Here is a 20,199-nt window from a genome sequence, read left to right on the forward strand (position 1 = left end):
AGTCTGGATGTTCCTTGGGCAGTCTTTTTTCAAGATTGTTCAAATGGTTCTGCTTGTTTGCACATACGATTTGCCAGAGCTAAAAATAGAAAAATCTTCAAACTACATTACAAACTGTTCCAGCAAGCAGCATAACTCAGGTGAACGATATAGGGTCATCATTGAGCTCTTGGTTGCAAGAATCAATATCTATCCAACAACTTACAATTGTACAATGTTTTCATTAAGGTTGCATCATGATGAGATTCACACAATGCTGAATTTTGGTTCCTATAACTACCTGGGCTTCTCTCAGAATGAAGGACCCTGTGCAGAGGCAGCTTCTAAAGTCACACATAACTATGGCATCACATCAGCTGCCAGCAGACAAGAACTAGGTAGGCTCTCTTTGCCAAACAGAGTAAGTCACACAAAACTATGGCATTATATCAGCTAATAAAAAAGGTTTATTTCTAAACTGCTCCGAGGATTCAAAGCATAGCTTACAGGAAGTCTGCTAGACTAGCTCCTAGACTATGATATATCTTTTTTACATTTTTATGATTAAATGTAGTGAACTGAGCCCGTCTATATTCTATGTCCAATATCATAACATCATTCCTCTGTGAAAATCTCTAAAATAGGCTGGCTTTTGTCTCTATAAAATTAAATTCGTCAAAAAAGGAAAAATGTAGAAATATATTATTATCAGTCTAGTAGCTAGTCTAGAAGTCTGCTTAAAAGGTTTTGATACAAGACTTTGAATTTTATCTTTGACATTTTTGTGTGTAGAATTTTTGGTGTGCATCTTAAGGTAGTTCTGCACGTTTGAAAAACTGGAAGTGATGGCGTAACGTCACTTATCCGGAAAACGTAGAATAATGCCTGGATTCGGCGTACGGAAACGAAAATCAGTTTATGAATTAAGGGCAACCTGTGAATAAATGTATTAAAATGGCACTGTTACTATCTTTCTTAATTTAAAATATGATATTAAAACATCTTACACGTTAAATAATTCAAAATAATGTATTAAAATTAGCTTGAAATAGGCGGTTCACTTTAATCGTAGCCAAATATCTCAAAAATAAGCACACGGACCTATATATTTTATTTCACCATATTATAGGCCATATGTTTATTTATGACTGTGAGAAGTTTCATTAAAATCTACATTGTAGAAATATTACTATTTGCGAAAATGTTCTGAAAATTGCGTTTTTCCCATAGACTCCCATTATGAAAACTTGCGTGAGGTCGAAATTTTCAAATCAGTCAGGGCTTGAGCTAGGGAGCGACTTGAGCGAAATAGTCGCTTTGTAGCTCCCCACTTCGCTCTAATCTAACATCAAAGCGAAATTCGAGTCGCCCGATTTTTATCTACTGTACACACCTCCAGTTATCCGCTATCGGCCTGTTGACACTTGACTGGAATACACGAAAGCATAATTTAAGCTCCGCCTACTTCAGATTACCGAGAAGTGCAAATGTGACACTTGTTTTGTAAACTGACTGTTGATAAACAAAGCAGTAGGGCTATAGATTACATAAGCTTACACATTCTTTTTTGACCTTTAGAAAGTATCTTACCGTGACTGGCTCGAATAGTTTCCTTAAATCCAATTAATTTTACTCGTATTTTTCAAAACACAAACTTTAGAAATATAATATTATCACTGACACTTTCTGTGAATAGAATAACGTAAATGAAATTTACGCAAATTTTTGTCACCTGCCATCAGAAACTGGGTTAAACCTGTTTGACAACTGCTTCTTTTAATGTGTGCCGACACCAGCGTATCAAAGAGACATCAGCAGATCAAAGAAGACGTGTATTCTGTGTGATGTCATAGTGATGTCACTGCTATTGACATGTATTTAATTCATACACTTGTTATTTAAAGTGACTGACTTTGAGTGAGCTTGATTTATTTATTGCTGATATGGAATTAACTTTTTTTAATTGTATTCATATTTAAAGGGTTTTCTTGGTTATGGCAATCATTGCAAGAGTGGAAAAAAACTTGAAATTGCAGTTTAAGCACATTAGATTCACAAGGTTTAAAATGATAAGAAAACAGAATCACTGACATTTTCCATGAATTTGTTATTTACTTTAAATTAATGAACAAAGACAGGAAATAATAAAAATAGTGACTTGTATTAAGCATAATTAGTTCCTTTTTCAACTTGCATGTCATGGTGCTAAAATCTCGTTACTTCTCCTTAAAATCTTGTCACTTCTCCCTAAAATCTCTCCACTTCTCCCTAATCTTAGCTGAGGGAGAAGTGACTTCTCCCTAAAATCTTAGCCTAGCTTAAGCCCTGTCAGTCTAGCAAAAAATCAAGCACACGACCCTATCTTTTTTATTTGCTGAATTTTGTTAGTATATTCCAAAGTTTTGAAAAATCAGAGTTTAATCAAATTCTACATTGTAGAAAAAATTTCGATCCTAACGTGCAGAACTACCTTAAGTTACTTCATTTTATAGTTGTCACTAGATGTCCATATAGGCAGAATGTTATCAAAAGTCACATCCAAACAACTGTGTAGAATTTTAGAATTTAGTAAAATGAATGTGACTGTAATATTTTGCAGGTCATCTTGACATCCATGATGAGCTTGACAAGTTAGTGGCAGACTTCCTCGGTGTAGAAGCAGCATTCACAGTGCCTATGGGATTTGCAACAAATTCAATGAATATGCCTTGCCTTGTCAGTAAAGTAAGTAGCTCTTTAACATGAAGCATAAAAATGTATGAAATATCAAACCCCTGATTATTGGTTATGGACAAGATACAAATTGCATGTATATGATTATGATGTTACAATAATAAGCCGTAAAACAGTAATTTATAGTAAGAATTATTAGGTCTTTAAAAGAAGATAATGCTCTCTGATGCTTCAGGGTTTCATTTTTATTTCTTTTTGAGCATCTTTTATTGCTAGATCATAGTTTTATTGCAGCTTGATGTTCGCTTTTAAAGTGTAAATGATCAAAAGATATTACTCGTGATATAAATCAGAAATAAATCCACAAAATGTTGAAGAATATAGGTACAGTAGCAGTTATTTATGAGTAAAGCAGACGATGGTGCCCTGGTAAAGAATTCAAATATATTTATATGGTTGATAAAGGTTAAATGCTGTTGTAAACAGTATTTCAGTTATTAAGGATGACTACCCGTAATAGGCCTCAATTTCACCAAAAGCGTACATACAACTTGATAATGTAAGCTTTGAAAATGTCAAACAATAGAAATAAGGTGCATATTAACAAGTTATATAGTGACAGAAGTTCTCAAAAATTTCCTTTAGATTACCTCCCCTGATATTTTGGTTTTTCATGAGTTATCTCCCTTGAAAACTAGAAAAAATAATTTTCTCCTTTTCCCTACGGGGAATTTTAGAATTCTTTTTGATATTTGTATCAGAATCATATAATGCAGCTTTCTACCGCAAAATTTTCTTGAAACTCGAGTTCAGATTCTCATAATCAAATAAATTATATATTTCCCATAGGCATCAATGTTAACTTCAATACCGATTATCTCCCCAAAAAATGACAAAATTTGAAAAATCTCTCGGTGAAACATTTTTAATTTTGAATGTCTTTAAAGTGACCAAATTTCATTTAAATATTACCATCAAGTTACAAGATATGAAATATGGCTATTACACCATGTTATCCTTAAATGGTAATCATTAAACGTAGTATGTCTTCTTGGGGTTCTGTACTGTTACCAACAGTACTTGTTCTCCACAAATGCCTTACAACTTCTCCTCATGAATAGAGGTGGAGGATGAATGACTTCAGACACATGGTCTTTCGTCAGATAAGAAATTTACACATAGGATGGAATTCTGCCTGTCAATTTATTACCAGGATTTGTTCTTAATAAGATAATGAATATGGGCTGTTTTGTCCTGCGAACCTAGTAGCAAGATCCATTAGGTCAAATTAAAGGCATGTATAGATATTAGAATTTTGCTATCTCCTGAATATTTTGCTTGAGCATGGAATGAATTCTGCATGTAGTTCAGTGCTTGAATGTTTATTTATTGATCTTACTGGTAATATTTGAAGTTATTGAATCCTGGGGTCCTGTTGTGGAAACTAGATTCTTTAATTTTTGACAAAGTGGAAGCCTTAAGTTTAAGAGAAAAATATTTGCCACTTTATGAAGAAAAATGTATCATTTATTTACCTGTAACAAGCTTGCTGGTCAAGTAAAACCTAAAAATTATATGAAATTTTGAAATCTTTCCAAAACACTTCCGGCTCTGAAAGTTTTTGATGCATTTAAAAAAAAGCCCAACATTCAATTCCTATCATAGTGCCAGAATTTCAAGGTCCTGTAAAAACATGAGCCTACGTTAAGCATAAATCTCTTATTAAATTATTTCAAACTAAGGCAGTTTGCAGCATGAATTAACAACAGCAGAATCTGATGCATAATTATATTTTTCAGATAATGAAAAATTGTAAAAATTATGCATTACTTTAATCTTCTAAATTAGTTACAAGGCTCATTACAGAATTTTCTTGTTGATCAAACTTCATCTACAGGATCAGATGGATTTTGCAAAGTTTCTTGTTTGTTTGAAGATGGATTTTGCACACTGTATAACACTTATTATTTATGGTATGTTTATAATTTTTTTCCGCAAGTTTCATCCCTCATAAAATCAACAAATTACCAAGATGGTATCAGATTGTTCATGATATATCCTAATGCATTCCGGCTTTTATTTTTCACAAAGTCATCAATTCAACATTTTGCACATAATAAAATTAGAAATAGGACAGATTAGAGCAAAGTAGCCAAAATAAAGTTTATGTGAATTTGAAGTGTTTTTATGGTATTCAGAAGAAATCCTAGTAGTTGATAATTGTTATCTCATTCATTTTATGAATGTCTATTCTGTGTGCTTGGTATTATAAATGAGCCGCGCCATAGGAAAACCAACATAGTGGCTTTGCGACCAGCATGGATCCAGACCAGCCTGCGCATCTGCGCAGTGTGGTCAGGATCCAGGCTGTTCGCTAACAGTTTCTCTAATTCCAATAGGCTTTGAAAGCGAACAGCCAGACCAGGCTGGTCGCAAACCCACTATGTTGGTTTTCTCATGGCACGGCTCAAATCATAAATTTCCTGGTTATTATACTCATATTAGATTGGCTTATAAACTTGAAGTATTATATTAATCAAATAAGAAATCTAGATAAAAGGAGATACAGTCTTTAGATTCACCTAGGCCATACCAACTTTGTTTGATGTTGTTGGGAATTGCTAAACTTCAGCCACTCTACGACTGAGATTAAAATAATCATAGAATAGAAATAATGAAAATTTATTCTCTTTCAAAAAATTATACTGAGTTTTAAGAAAATTCAGCATTTCTTTATTGATAATGCAGATGTATAGACAAGGTATAACGGCCTTAAGTCTGCAGTAAATAATTTCCTGAAGCATTACTTTTAAAAGAATAAATAGATTTGTTTTACCGCTGTTGCGGTGTAGTTAGATTGCTGACTTTCAGTCCCTTGTCCCACACCACTGTGGGTTCCAAACCTCACTTGGGGTGTAAAATTCTTTCATGTGAGGAAGCCATTTAGCTGGCTTGTTGAAGGTTCCTGGTTCTACCTAGGTGCCTGATGGTGTCTGAAATAATATTCAGAGGGTCACCTAGGGTCTTACTCCACCATGAAAAGGTGGAATGTTGCCAATAACATGTAATTGTGTTGGTGTTACAATAAACCAATATAAAATGTGCATATCTTGAGCATGGGAACAACACTTGATACAGAGATTTTAGATGGTTGCATGTTTGTAAAGGGTACTGTTACCCGTAAAGTAGAAAATAAGTGCTAAAGGTATGATTATATATTGTTGATGTTATTTTATTACTGATCTGATTCCTCATTTTAAGTATTTAACCATCTTATACAGAGATTTCAGATGGCTGCATGTTTGTAAAGGAATTGAGGTACCTTTTAGATAGACATTGCACTATGTAATAATGTTGCCTGATTGTTAAATGGGGTTGACATACTGATTTTGTCTTTTACGTCTGTCTGTTCATCTGTGTGTCTCATAAAAAAGTTTGAATTACCCTCATGAAGTGTTGGTTATATTTCAACCAAACTTGGCAGAAAGGATCTGTACCAAGCATAGTTGGGAAAGTTTTGGATAATGTACCAGTAAAAGAAATTGTTCTTTGTTTCATATAAAATTCGAGTCAATTCAGATCCATTTCTGTATAGTTTCTAGATTCTCACTTAGTCATAGACCTATTTTCGACAAAACATCCATACGTTTGCTCAGAAAATGAAAAGAAAAATGAAGAAATATGGATGTTGAATATGAGGCAGTGAAATGCAAGTCAACTGTTATCAGATTGATGCATATCAGGATCTGGTCTGTCCTACTTTGGTTTTTAAGAAAGCAACTCTAAAACATCTGTGAAAAGTGACTGAAATAGTGTCCTCTTTGCCTCTGATTTATTTGCAAATGTAGTAAAATTGAAAAAAAAACTAGGATATTTTTATTAGGAACTTTTTTCGATTACATTATTGAAGCATATTTTTGACCAGATTACTGCTATATAAATTTTGGGCATTTTTAGTCATAGAAATATGCCTTGTTTATCTCCTTTTCCCCTTTTAAACGAGGCAATGTAGGGAGACATGCACTTTTTACTGAAGTCTTGTGGTAGCAGTCATTTCTGTGTGATTTTAGTTTTGATTTTTTTTAACGAATCACTTACCATCTGCTTTATAATCTGCACTGAGTGTTTAATCAGTCTAGAGAGTATTGTAGTGATAGAAGTTCTGTCTCTAATTAATATATATTATGTATACCCCAAAATACATTCTTCTAACATTTTCTTTAAATTAAAGTGTGTTTTTGTTTTTGCAGTTCCACAAAGAAAATGATATGTAGTGAATTATACTTCTATTTATCTGTTTATCCAGGGAGGGTCTCCGAAGGATGGAGAGTTTCCCATTTTTAAGAAAACTTCTGCATAAAGGTTTTCATTTTAGTTAGAATATAAACTGAACTACCCACAGTAATTCTTAATAGTTGAGGTGTAGAGAATCATCTCTTTCTAACAGTTGGAGATTGAACAGGATAAAAATATTGAAAACTTATGAAGAGTCAAGAGTATATCCTTAGTTAAGAGCCCTCCAAAGAGCAAACACTTCTCTACAAAATGTGGATATTTTTCCCATTAAATAACATTTCTTGGTTAAATTTTCTGGCTTTACAATCACTTGCCCCACACTGCTGTGGGTTCCAAACCTTGCTCGAGCTGTAGAATTTTTTCATTTGAGGAAGCAATCAAGCTGGCTTAGGGACGTTCTGTGGTTCTACACAGGTGCCCGCATTTGATTGAATAATGTTGGGGTCTTCCTCCCATAAAAAACTTGAATGTCACCATTATGACCTATAGTTGTGTAAGCATGATATTAAACAAAATTAAAAAAAAGAACCAAAAAGAAAACACCAAAGCAACAACATCTGTACAACAAACACATTTCAGTCTTCCCAGCGGTGTTTTCTTGAGGGAGGTTGCACTGTATTTCATTATTATTTGTTGTAGTCTTCGCTATAACTATCACCTTGGCCTTTATTAGTCATCTTTCACATGAAGTTATGACCTTAAATAAATTTATGATACAATGACTTCTAAACACTCATATACATATATGTGTTTATTATACTGTACTGTGAAATCATTCAATTTTGTGAGCACAAAATTCCGTAGATTGGGCTAAATGTCTTATTTCATTAGGATATCAATTCATTGATTTCACACTTTGAACGTAAAATGGATGGGAATTTCACTGGTTCATTGACATGTAACATCATTAACATTTATATTGTATTTTGCTCAACTTCAAAAACAGCAAAATTTTGTCCCCCATAAATATTAGCTTTTTCACAGTCCCCTAAATTTGTTAATCTTACTGCACGTGCTTGTGAAATTGTCAGTGTCCCAAAAATTGTAAATCGTAAATTAGGCTACATAATGTATACATATACTGTACTATACTTAACCCTTTATAATGTTATCCAACTTTTACTAGTATCACATTGTAGAACATCTTATTGTTTTATAGGGATGTTTGATCCTCAGCGATGAGTTGAACCATGCCTCACTGGTACTGGGCAGTCGACTGTCTGGAGCTACCATCCGTACATTCAAACATAACAGTAAGTTACACAACACATTGTTCATTCATCATTGTCTTGTACAGTAAATTTATTTTATGTCTCTGCTGTAAAATCCTAAATATTTTTGGTCAGCCTGGATTTGTCATAAGGGAGCAGTGACCTAGTTGTTAAGATGTCGGCAGCTCCAGCCTTAGGACACTAGTTTGAGCCCCACAGTGGTCAAGACCTCACCTCTCAGATGACATCACTGCTGATTTTTGCAGGAAACTGACTCAAGAGTATTCATTACGCATAAACTAAAATAAAGTAATATAAACTAAACTAATATTGTCATTAATGGGCAATAAGATTCCAGCTTGACAACTTCTGTTAAGCTTCCTTTCATTTTGGAACATTTGAACATTTCAGACATGCAGAGTTTAGAGAAAAAGCTTAAAGATGCTGTAATACATGGCCAGCCGAGAACACACAGACCATGGAAGAAAATATTAATTGTAGTAGAGGGAGTTTATAGGTATGTAAGAAATCTAGATCTTTGGCTTAGTAGAAACAAAGAAACATGATAGTGTGGTTAATGTTGATCAGCATTTGACAGACATTTAGAGGGAGTAAGACTATTCTGTAGACTTGATAGTGGGAAAGAAACATTTTTAATATCCAGGGACCTTCATGGCTAGTGGTTCAAGGTTTCTAAACTTGCCCCTGTCTGCTAAGTTTGAAACCTGTCTTGGATTTAGAATTCTTTCATGTGAGGAGGCCATACAGTCAGCATGCAGGAAGGTTGGTGGTTCTACCCAGGTTCCCGCCAGTGTCCGAAATAATGCTTTGAGGGGCACCTGAAGACTTCCTTCACTTATGAAAAGTGTTGGAAAGTTGCAGTATGACCAGTACTTGTTATTCTGACATTAAACCTAACAAAAAAAATCCCAACTGAAAAAAGTAATAACTCCCAGTAGCAGTTGGCAAACTATATTGTGTCAAGTCATCAGCACTTCGCTATGACTAAGGAATTTGTCAGCTGCTCTTGGAAATGTGATATGTTTGAAATGGAAGAACTCTATCTTTATTTGACTGATATTTAATATGTAACAGGATCACTGTTAAACTCGGCACAGAGAAGCATACACATTGTTTTGATAATTACGATGAAAACAGCCATTTGTATTGCATAACCTAGTGCCTGTGTTTGCAATCCACAGAAATTTGACTACACTCCTCAGATCCATTTTACTCTTAAGTTTTGGACGCAAGTCGTTATAATAGTTACACCTGCACTTTAGATAATGAAGTAGATTCAATGGTGAGAAAGATCTCTTAATTTGGTAACTTGTATCATTTTTTCTGCCATGATGAAGCGACTCTTATGGGAAATCCTGTGAAATAATTAATATTCGAGGGGGACAAATTTTTGCAGATTTTGGGGTTGAATCTTACAAAACAAAATCTCATGAAATCAGTGAATATCTCATGCACTTTATGTTTAAAAGTTGAAATCAACAAATTTATATCCCCAGAAGTGGCTGCTTTGGCCAAAATCATAAACTTTCATGTCCACAAAATTAAATGATTTCTCAGTACCAGTAAATGTCCCGTTCTATATTTCAGTATGGAAGGGTCTATAATCTGTCTGCCTGAGGTTATTCGTCTGAAAAAGAAATACAAGGCGTACCTGTACCTTGATGAGGCTCACAGTATTGGGGCCATGGGCTCACATGGTAAAGGGGTAGTGGATTATTTCAGCTTGGACCCTAATGATGTTGACATCATGATGGGCACATTTACAAAGAGCTTCGGTGCTGCTGGAGGATATATTGGTGGATCAAAGGTCAGTAAAACAAGATTACTGGTTTAAAATTTCTTCAGACAAGATCTTTATGTTTTTAGTTAAGTATAGTTCTTATAGCTGATGTTGGCTACACTTTATGGTGCTTCTTGGATTTTTTGCATGTAAAACAAGATAAAAATCAAATTAAATCTCTTGATAGTTGTGCTTTGTCTCTATAGTTCTCAATTCGAAAAAAATGTATAGTAAGAGAAATACATAACATCACGCTACAAATGATGAAACTAAACCAGAACTCTGTTATATTTTATCTTCAGAATGTTCTAATATCATTTCAGTTTTTGTTTGTTTCTTCTATTATATGTATAAGAAGGTACACAAGAAAATATCTGTCATTGAGAGTAGTTGTTGATTGACATATCTGGCTCTTGGAATAACTCGGCATAGCCTATTTACTGCCAAAACTTGAGCTTATCTATTCTATTCGTAGATGACCCCTATTGATTTTTGGGTCAGTCTATTAAAGGTCAAGGTCACGGGGCCTGGTCATATAAAATAATTTCCGGAAAATAACTTGAGAACCACTTGAAACTTCATAGAGTAAATGAGCCCTATTGGTTTTGGGGTCACTCTGTTAAAGGTCAAGGTCACAGGGGCCTGAACATTGATAACCATTTCCAATCAATAACTTGAGAATCTCTTGATCCAGAATGTTAAAACTTCATAGGATGATTGAACATGCAGAGTAGATGACCCCTATCGATTTTGGGGTCACTCTGTTAAAGGTCAAGGTCACAGGAGCCTGAACATGGAAAACAATTTCAGATCAGTAACTTGAGAACCACTTGACCCAGAGTGTTGAAACTTCATAGGATGATTGAACATGTAGAGTAGATGACCCCTATTGATTTTTGGGTCAGTGTATTAAAGGTCAAGGTCACAGGGGCCTGGTCATGTAAAATCATTTCCGGAAAATAACTTGAGAACCACTTGACCTAGAATGTTGAAACTTAATAGGATGATTGGGCATGCAGAGTAGATGACCCCTATTTATTTTGGGGTCACTTGAACAAAGGTCAAGGTCACAGGAGCCTGAACAGTGACTTGAGAACCACTAGGCCAGGAGTGTTGAAACTTAGCAGGATGACTGGACATGCCAAGTAGATGATCCCTATTGCAGCCAACCATCAGTGTCTCTTTGACTTTGGCTCCTGACCCCTATTGATTTCTTTCCTATATGACTTTGCATTGGGGGAGACATGCACTTTTTTACAAAAGCATCTTCTAGTTTTACTTGTGATTTGCATGTGTCCTAAGGGTACCAGTGGTTTTCTTCACCATTAAAAGCTGGAAATTGCTACATGTATATATGACCTAAAACTGTGTCATTGTGACTTTTTACCTAATACAATGACAGAAATGCTTAATTTGAACTTTGTTCTGTGTGTAAACTGATATAAATTTTTGTTTTTTATTTTTAACAGAAGCTGATAAATCACCTAATGTTGTCATCACATAGTTCGGTATATTCTCCATCAATGCCACCGCCAGTAGCTCAACAGGTCATCTCTTCCATGAAAATTATTATGGGTCTTGACGGAACAAATGAAGGTAACAAACAGATTTTAATTGATATTTAATAATTTATGTGCTTATGAATAAAAATGCTTTTTAGCACACCTGAATTTTGTTCAGTGTGAGCTATTAATATAGGTGGATACTCCGGCGTCCATTATCTATTGTCTAGCGTTATATCAAACTTGGGTCAGTTATTTATTTATTTATTTGGGTTTTACGGCACACCAACACGGTATAGGTTATATGGCGCCAAACAGGACTACAGATTTTGGTTCCACATCTCATTTACATGGAAATAAAAATATGAGGTATGGAATCAATATTTGCATACCTGCTGGAATCACAGAGTTACTGCAAAACAAAGTGTTAAGACCCTATTAGTCGCCTCTTACGATCATGCAAGGGTAAGGCAGTAGTTTCAATTCTTTTCATACACAGATCGTCCCAGAATCACAGTAGCATCCTGGCATAGACCTCTATCAGGTTTGTTCAAATGGTTCACCTTTGCCCCTTTTTGGGGCCGTCAGAGTTAAAACTAGAAAAACCTTTTAAAAAAAACTTCTACTCATGAATCGTTTGAAGGATCTTCATCAAACTTGGTCTGTAGCATCATTTGGTCCTCTCCCAAGTTTGTTCAAATGGGGTTACTTGGCTCCTTTTAGTGGCAACTAGAACTAAAAAAAAAAGAAATGCCTTTTTAAAGACTTCTTTTCATGAACTGCATGATGAATCTTCATTAAACTTGGTCTGTAACATCATTATAAGGTCCTCTCTCAAATTTATACAAATGGGGGGTAGTCGGGGACTTTTAGGGGCCAACAGAACTAAAGACAGAAATGCCTTCAAAAGACCTTCTTATTAACCACTTGTTGGATCTTCATCAAACTTGGTCTGTTACATCATTATATGGTCCTCTTCCGAGTTTTTCAAATGGGGGCAATCAGTCCCTTTTAAGGGCCACTAGAACTTAAAGTAGAAATGCGTTCAAAAGACCAATTCTGATGAACTGCTAGATGGAACTTCATGGGGCACTTGGCCTCTTTTAGGGGCCACTAGATCCAAAATTAGAAATACCTTTAAACAACTTCTTCTTGAAGGATTTTCATCAAACTTGGTCTGTAGCATCATTATAAGGTCCTCTCCCAAATTTGTTCAAATGAGGGGACTTGACCCCTTTTAGGGGCCACTAGAACTAAAAAAAGTAATGCCTTTAAAAGACTTCTTCTCATGAACAGCATGATGGATCTTCATCAAACTTGGTCTGTAACATCATTATAAGGTCCTCTCCCAAATTTATACAAATGGAGGCAATCAGTCCCTTTTAGGGGTCACGAAAACTAAAAACAGAAATGCCTTTTAAAGACTTATTCTCATGAACTCTTGATGGATCTTCATCAAACATGATTTGTAACATTATTATAAGGCTTTTTACCAAAATTTATCAATTTGGACCACTTTGCCACTTTTAGGGCTGCTAGCGCTAAAACTAGAGATACCTTTAAATACCTTCTTCTAATGAATGGCTAGATGGATTTTTATGAGACTTGATATGTAGGATCATTATAAGGTCCTCTCTCAAATTTATTCAAATAGGGGCATTTTGCCCCTTTTGGGTGTTGCTAGGGCTAAATGTAAAAATCCCTTAAATGACGACTTCTCATGAACCACTCATTGGATCTTCATCAAACCTGGTCCAAAGCATCAGTATAAGGTCCTCTCATAAATTTGTTCAATTTTGGGTGCTTGGCCCCTTTAAGAGTCAGATGGTTAAGGTCCTCTTCAGTTGAGCGACTTGGGCCCATTTGGCCTCTTGTTTATGTTTCAAAACTATTAATAAGATATGAGTTTATTTACAGACTCCATTAAATTTTTTGTGGTGAATTTAGATTAGGCTTGCCTAGTCTTAAAGTAGGAACATACAGTCTTATTTCCTGTCCATTTTTAGCTCACCTGTCACAAAGTGACAAGGTGAGCTTTTGTGATCGCGCGGCGTCCGTCGTCCGTCCGTCCGTGCGTCCGTCCGTCCGTCCGTAAACTTTTGCTTGTGACCACTCTAGAGGTCACATTTTTCATGGGATCTTTATGAAAGTTGGTCAGAATGTTCACCTTGATGATATCTAGGTCAAGTTCGAAACTGGGTCAAGTGCCATCAAAAACTAGGTCAGTAGGTCTAAAAATAGAAAAACCTTGTGACCTCTCTAGAGGCCATATATTTCACAAGATCTTTATGAAAATTGATCAGAATGTTCACCTTGATGATATCTAGATCAAGTTCGAAACTGGGTCACGTGGGGTCAAAAACTAGGTCAGTAGGTCTAAAAATAGAAAAACCTTGTGACCTCTCTAGAGGCCATATTTTTCATGAGATCTTCATGAATATTGGTCAGAATGTTCACCTTGATGATATCTAGGTCAAGTTCGAAACTGGGTCACGTGGGGTCAAAAACTAGGTCATTAGGTCTAAAAATAGAAAAATCTTGTGATCTCTCTAGAGGCCATATTTCTCAATGGATCTTCATGAAAATTGGTCAGAATGTTCAGCTTGATGATATTTAGGTCAAGTTCGAAACTGGGTCACGTGGGGTCAAAAACTAGGTCAGTAGATCTAAAAATAGAAAAACCTTGTGACCTCTCTAGAGGCCATATTTTTCATGAGATCTTCATGAATATTGGTCAGAATGTTCACCTTGATGATATCTAGGTCAAGTTCGATACTAAGTCATGTGGGATCAAAAACTAGGTCAGTAGGTCTAAAAATAGAAAAACCTTGTAACCTCTCTAGAGGCCATATTTCTCAATGGATCTTCATGAAAATTGGTCAGAATGTTCACCTTGATGATATCTAGGTCAAGTTCGAAACTGGGTCACGTGCGGTCAAAAACTAGGTCAGTAGGTCTAAAAATAGAAAAACCTTGTGACCTCTCTAGAGGCCATATTTTTCAATGGATCTTCATGAAAATTGGTCAGAATGTTTACCTTGATGATATCTAGGTCAAGTTCGAAACTGGGTCACGTGGGGTTAAAAACTAGGTCAGTAGATCTAAAAATAGAAAAACCTTGTGACCTCTCTAGAGGCCATATTTTTCATGAGTTCTTAATGAATATTGGTCAGAATGTTCACCTTGATGATATCTAGTTTAGGTTCGAAACTGGGTCACGTGGGGTCAAAAACTAGGTCAGTAGGTCTAAAAATAGAAAAACCTTGTGACCTCTCTAGAGGTCATATTTCTCAATGGATCTTCATGAAAATTGGTGAGAATGTTCAGCTTGATGATATCTAGGTCAGGTTCATAACTGGGTCATGTGCGGTCAAAAACTAGGTCAGTAGGTCGAAAAATAGAAAAACCTTGTGACCTCTCTAGAGGCCATATTTTTCACGAGATCTTCATGAAAATTGGTGAGAATGTTCACCTTGATGATATCTAGGTCAAGTTTAAAAGTGGGTCATGTGCCTTCAAAAACTAGGTCATTAGGTCAAATAATAGAAAATCCTTGTGACCTCTCTAGAGGCCATATTTTCCAATGGATCTTCATGAAAATTGGTCAGAATTTTTTATCTTGATGATATCTAGGTCACATGTGCTCAAAAACTAGGTCACTATGTCAAATAATAGAAATAACGATGTCATACTCAGTTCAACACTGGGTCATGTGCGGATAGGTGAGCGATTCAGGACCATCATGGTCCTCTTGTTCATCAGACTTGTAAGAGGATTCTTTCTTTTTTCAGGCAAACGTAGAATACAACAGTTAAAGTGGAACTGTCGATACTTCCGTAGAAATTTACATGAGCGTGGTTACATAATATATGGCAACAAAGATTCACCAGTTGTTCCACTGTTGCTCTTCATGCCAACCAAACTAGCGTAAGTCCTTCACTTAAGGTAGCAGGCCAGTAATAACACTTGGCAATTTCCGGATGATTAGGTACCATCATAATGCAGTTTAGCATTCTTCTGACGTAAATGTAGCTGAATGCACACATGACTGTCTGTAAAGACCGGGGAATGTCAAAATCATATATATAGAATACATAATTGGCCGATTATCATCTCTGGTCCACTACCTTGAATTTAATTTACTGAGGTTCTTGTACTTAAACTCAGAGCAGAACAAGTAGTACTTTTATTAATGTTCTCAGGTTTACAAAATTTTATTGTTTATTCTGGAAAAAATCTTTTTAGAAAGATTACATGAATTCGAAATTACTTGAAATTGAAAATGTTATTATCTGCATCAAAAGTTGATTAGACAGAATCACAACATTAACAAAATTGTTGAATGAAAATACGAAATTCCTCGGGAAAAAAAATGTCATCTGGAAAACTTTCTTTAGAAAATAAAAATTTGAAAATGGTAGTGTTCTTACATAGAAAAGGTGAAATAACAATATAGCGTACTTTAAGTAAGTAGGTATTTAACATTAATAATATATAGCAATAATTTGTTACATAATTTCAGTGCCTTCAGTAGAGAATGTCGTCAGCGCCGTCTTGGTGTGGTCGTGGTTGGTTTTCCAGCCACTCCTATCACTAAAACACGAGCAAGATTCTGCCTTTCAGCAGCTCACACCAAAGAGGACATTGATGAGGTATGGTATCAACTGTTTGAGTAAAAACAATTTGCTCAGGGCTGTATTCATCAACATTTAAAGCCTAAAATTTAGGCTTAAGAATGGAAAGTATTGTGTTTGCCATAACTTTGTTTATAAACAGTTTACAGGAATGAAAATTGGCTGAGCTATTTGTAGCTAAAGAATGAACTTCCATCCAAAGTTTCATCGCACTCTGTGCAATTTAAGCAATGATTGAGCAAACAAGAAAATTCAGCATTTTAAAGTCTCGGTCAAAAAAGACTAAAACTTTGATGAATACTGGTCCAGAAGTCATTCCGGATGATTACGGAAGGTATTTGGTTCTGCTGTGTTGCCTTCCAATGTCTTGAGGTGCCTCAAGGGCCTTCTCCTGCCATTTAAGCTAAAGTTTTGTCAGTGTGACTAAATACCCAACAATAACAAAAGAAACAAAAAGCTTGGAAGAGGTCATTTTGCCATTAGCTGTTGATGAAACTATTTATCCAATAGAATAGTGCCCAAACAACCTTCAGTTACACAGAAATGTCTTGGTTTATATAATGGGCGGTTCCATGAAAAAAGCCTGTATTAATGACAAAAAGTCAAAATTGAGATAAAATATTCATAAAGAACATTCTTTTATCTTTCAAATCTGAAAATTTGAAGAAATTATCTTCACTTTTTCAAGTGTTACAATGAGTCACTTTATGCATTTAGAGACACGACGTGACGAATGTTGTGAAAGCAATATGACATTGTCATGCATGGTGTGTGTATTTGATGTCATTCATGCGAAAAGTTCTGTATATCACTAACTTGGCATCAAACATTTTGAATATTTAGAGACAGTTTTATAACAATTTTCTAAAAAATAACTTTGCAACCTCAGTCTGCTCGAGTGTTTTTGAATTTCAGATGCCAAGACAACACAAATTACATTTATTTGTAAAATATGATAGTATATGATGTTTCTTAGATACCTGAATTACAGTTTACAAGTTTTTGCTTGAATGCATAAAAAACAATGATTTTCCAGTATTTTAAACTATTTATTATGTAATACTTGTGTTAAGTCACTAATACAGGTTTTCTCATGGAAAGGCTTACATATGTCACTTTGGTATTATGTTTTCCAAGTCTTAAAAAAAAACCCCCCAAAAAAACCCATAAACTTACAGAAAACATCTTAATAGTTTAATTCATAGGACAATATTGAAAATGTTGTAAAACTATAGAAAGTAAGGAAGCACCAAAGAAATCAACTTGAATTATATTTGGATAATATTTTCAGGCATTAAAGATCATTGAAGAGGTTGGCGATCTGATCCGGCTGAGATACTCCAAACTTCCAGTTCCCGACTTCAGTGAGAAGGGGATTGAACTTGTGCAGGTACCCATATATGGATATTTAGTGTTTCAAGTTTTAGCAATGCATCATTTTTATTATGCCCCCGAAGGGAGGCATATTAGTTTTCAACTGTCCGTCTGTTTGTTAGTTCGTTTGTTCGTTCATCACAACGTTAACTTTTTGCATGAAGGCACTTTACTCGTGAACCACTGCACCCAGGACCTTCAAACGTCACATGCTGATAGTACTTATTGAGTACACGACCCCTACTGACTTTGGGGTCACCAGGTCATAGGTCAAGGCGCTGCAGGGGCATTTGTCACCATTAGTGACAGCTCTTGTTTACAATATTTTAAAAAGATTTAATTTTTTTCTTTTTAATTATCTGTACATGTATTCTATTGGAATTCATACAAATCATAGTTTGCTTTTTTATGAAATAAAAGACTAGAAAGGCAATGTAATATTATTTCATATAAGTGGTTTTGATAGAATTTTTATCCTGGTATGTGATGGAGAAAAGGCATTACTTTTAACCTTATATTCTTTTAGAAAACAGATCTTAGTTTTACTGCACTTGGATATTGTATTTTATAACATGAGTTTTTCCCCTTGGTAAAACAAATCTGCAAGTCTTTTAGAGTATTTCCCCTTGCTTTGTTATAACAATAATTTGCTTTATGTTAACATAGCAACTATGTCACATCAGAATGTAGATTTATTTTCCCTTTGCAAAATATTATTCCAAGATTATATTCACTTTTGTTTTTACACTTTTAAAATGTGAAATTTCTGTTGTTATTTCAGTGAACAAAGTGTGGAACAGCGTTCTATCATCAAATATGAAGTTTTCATCAGTTTTCATCTTGCCGTTGTCAGTGCAGCCGTGATAAAACTTGATCAAAATCATTTCTTTTAGAATTTATTCTTCACTCAATATTCGTAGCATTTTCTCTCAAAAAAATCAGCCAATAAGTTTCAAGAAACATGTGATTCTTAACCTGGAGTATGCTTGAGGTAGCCTTAAAAAATTGTGAAGGGAATTATTCCTAAGAGCTCTTAAACAGATGAATTTAATGTTCTGAACAGTTTGAAAATAAGCTTTGCTTAAGATAAGGTAGTTGTGAACAGTGAAAGAAATGAATTTTCACAGCAGTGAACAAATTGGAAATTGGATTTGTGCTTAAGCGAGACTTTTGAAAGTGGTGATTTATATAATAAACAGGATTATTTAAAATAAAAAACAAAAGCCTGCAGACAAAAAAAAAGATTTTGTTTAGCAGATGGTGGGAAAGGAGATGCCTATGATAGGCCTTTATAGTTGTGAACATGGTAATAAAATCTGGACTGTTTATAGTTCATGTCTGTTCTGAACAACAGTAAAACACCAATCGCTCGGTGGTTGCAGGGGGTGAAGCAAAATACTCGTGTAGTCAAGTTTTGAGTGATTGAAACATAGAAAGAGATTTTGCAAGGGACCTTATGTATTGCTAGAGGGAGCCCCGATCCTGGAGTCTGAGACTTGAGCCATTGGTGTTTCACTATTTTTAGCTCACCTGTCACAAAGTGACAAGGTGAGCTTTTGTGATCACGCAGCGTCCGTCCGTCAGTCCGTTCGTGCGTGCGTGCGTAAACTTTTGCTTGTGACCACTCTAGAGGTCACATTTTTCATGGGATCTTTATGAATATTGGTCAGAATGTTCATCTTGATGATATCTAGGTCAAGTTCGAAACTGGGTCATGTGCGGTCCAAAACTAGGTCAGTAGGTCTAAAAATAGAAAATCCTTGTGACCTCCCTAGAGGCCATATTTTTCAATGGATCTTAATAAAAATTGGTCAGAATGTTCATCTTGATGATATCTAGGTCAAGATGAAACTGGGTCACGTGCGGTCAAAAACTAGGTCAGTAGGTCTAAAAATAGAAAAACCTTGTGACCTCTCTAGAGGCCATATATTTCATGAAATCTTCATGAATATTGGTCAGAATATTCACCTTGATGATATCTAAGTCAAGTTCGAAAGTGGGTCACGTGCCTTCAGAAACTAGGTCAGTAGGTCAAATAATAGAAAAACCTTGTGACCTCTCTAGAGGCCATATTTTCCATGGGATCTGTATGAAAGTTGGTCTGAATGTACATCTTGATGATATCTAGGTCAAGTTCGAAACTGGGTCACGTGCCTTCAAAAACTAGGTCAGTAGGTCAAATAATAGAAAAACCTTGTGACCTCTCTAGAGACCATATTTTTCAATGGATCTTCATGAAAGTTGGTCTGAATGTTCACCTTGATGATATCTAGGTCAAGTTCGAAACAGGGTCATGTGCGGTCAAAACCTAGGTCAGTAGGTCTAAAAATAGAAAAACCTTGTGACCTCTCTAGAGGCCATACTTGTGAATGGATCTCCATAAAAATTGGTCAGAATGTTCATCTTGATGATATCTAGGTCAAGTTCGAAAGTGGGTCACGTGCCTTCAAAAAGTAGGTCAGTAGGTCAAATAATGAAAAAATGTTGTGACCTCTCTAGAGGCCATATTTTTCATGGGATCTGTATGAAAGTTGGTCTGAATGTTTATCTTGATGATATCTAGGTCAAGTTTGAAACTGGGTTAACTGCGATCAAAAACTAGGTCAGTAGGTCTTGAAATAGAAAAACCTTGTGACCTCTCTAGAGGCCATACCCTTGAATGGATCTTCATGAAAATTGGTCAGAATGTTCACCTTGATGATATCTAGGTCAAGTTTGAAACTGGGTCA

The 20,199-nt window shown here is 35.3% G+C and overlaps 1 protein-coding gene across 1 annotated transcript in view; it reads left to right on the forward strand.

Annotated features, from left to right (window-relative positions):
• LOC123532987 (serine palmitoyltransferase 2-like) overlaps positions 1-19,781 on the forward strand; it is a 34,936-nt gene extending 15,155 nt beyond the window's left edge. The window contains exons 4-13 of the mRNA XM_045314632.2: positions 229-377; positions 2,579-2,703; positions 8,108-8,201; positions 8,571-8,676; positions 9,768-9,987; positions 11,430-11,556; positions 15,254-15,389; positions 15,985-16,114; positions 17,388-17,486; positions 18,252-19,781. Coding sequence (XP_045170567.2) covers positions 229-377; positions 2,579-2,703; positions 8,108-8,201; positions 8,571-8,676; positions 9,768-9,987; positions 11,430-11,556; positions 15,254-15,389; positions 15,985-16,114; positions 17,388-17,486; positions 18,252-18,254 — 1,189 coding nt within the window. The 3' untranslated portion in view covers positions 18,255-19,781. The remainder of the gene's footprint in view (positions 1-228; positions 378-2,578; positions 2,704-8,107; positions 8,202-8,570; positions 8,677-9,767; positions 9,988-11,429; positions 11,557-15,253; positions 15,390-15,984; positions 16,115-17,387; positions 17,487-18,251) is intronic.
• Positions 19,782-20,199: the final 418 nt, after the last annotated feature.

Source organism: Mercenaria mercenaria, chromosome 1, assembly GCF_021730395.1.
Source record: "Mercenaria mercenaria strain notata chromosome 1, MADL_Memer_1, whole genome shotgun sequence".
NCBI classification, from domain to species: Eukaryota; Metazoa; Mollusca; class Bivalvia; order Venerida; family Veneridae; genus Mercenaria; species Mercenaria mercenaria.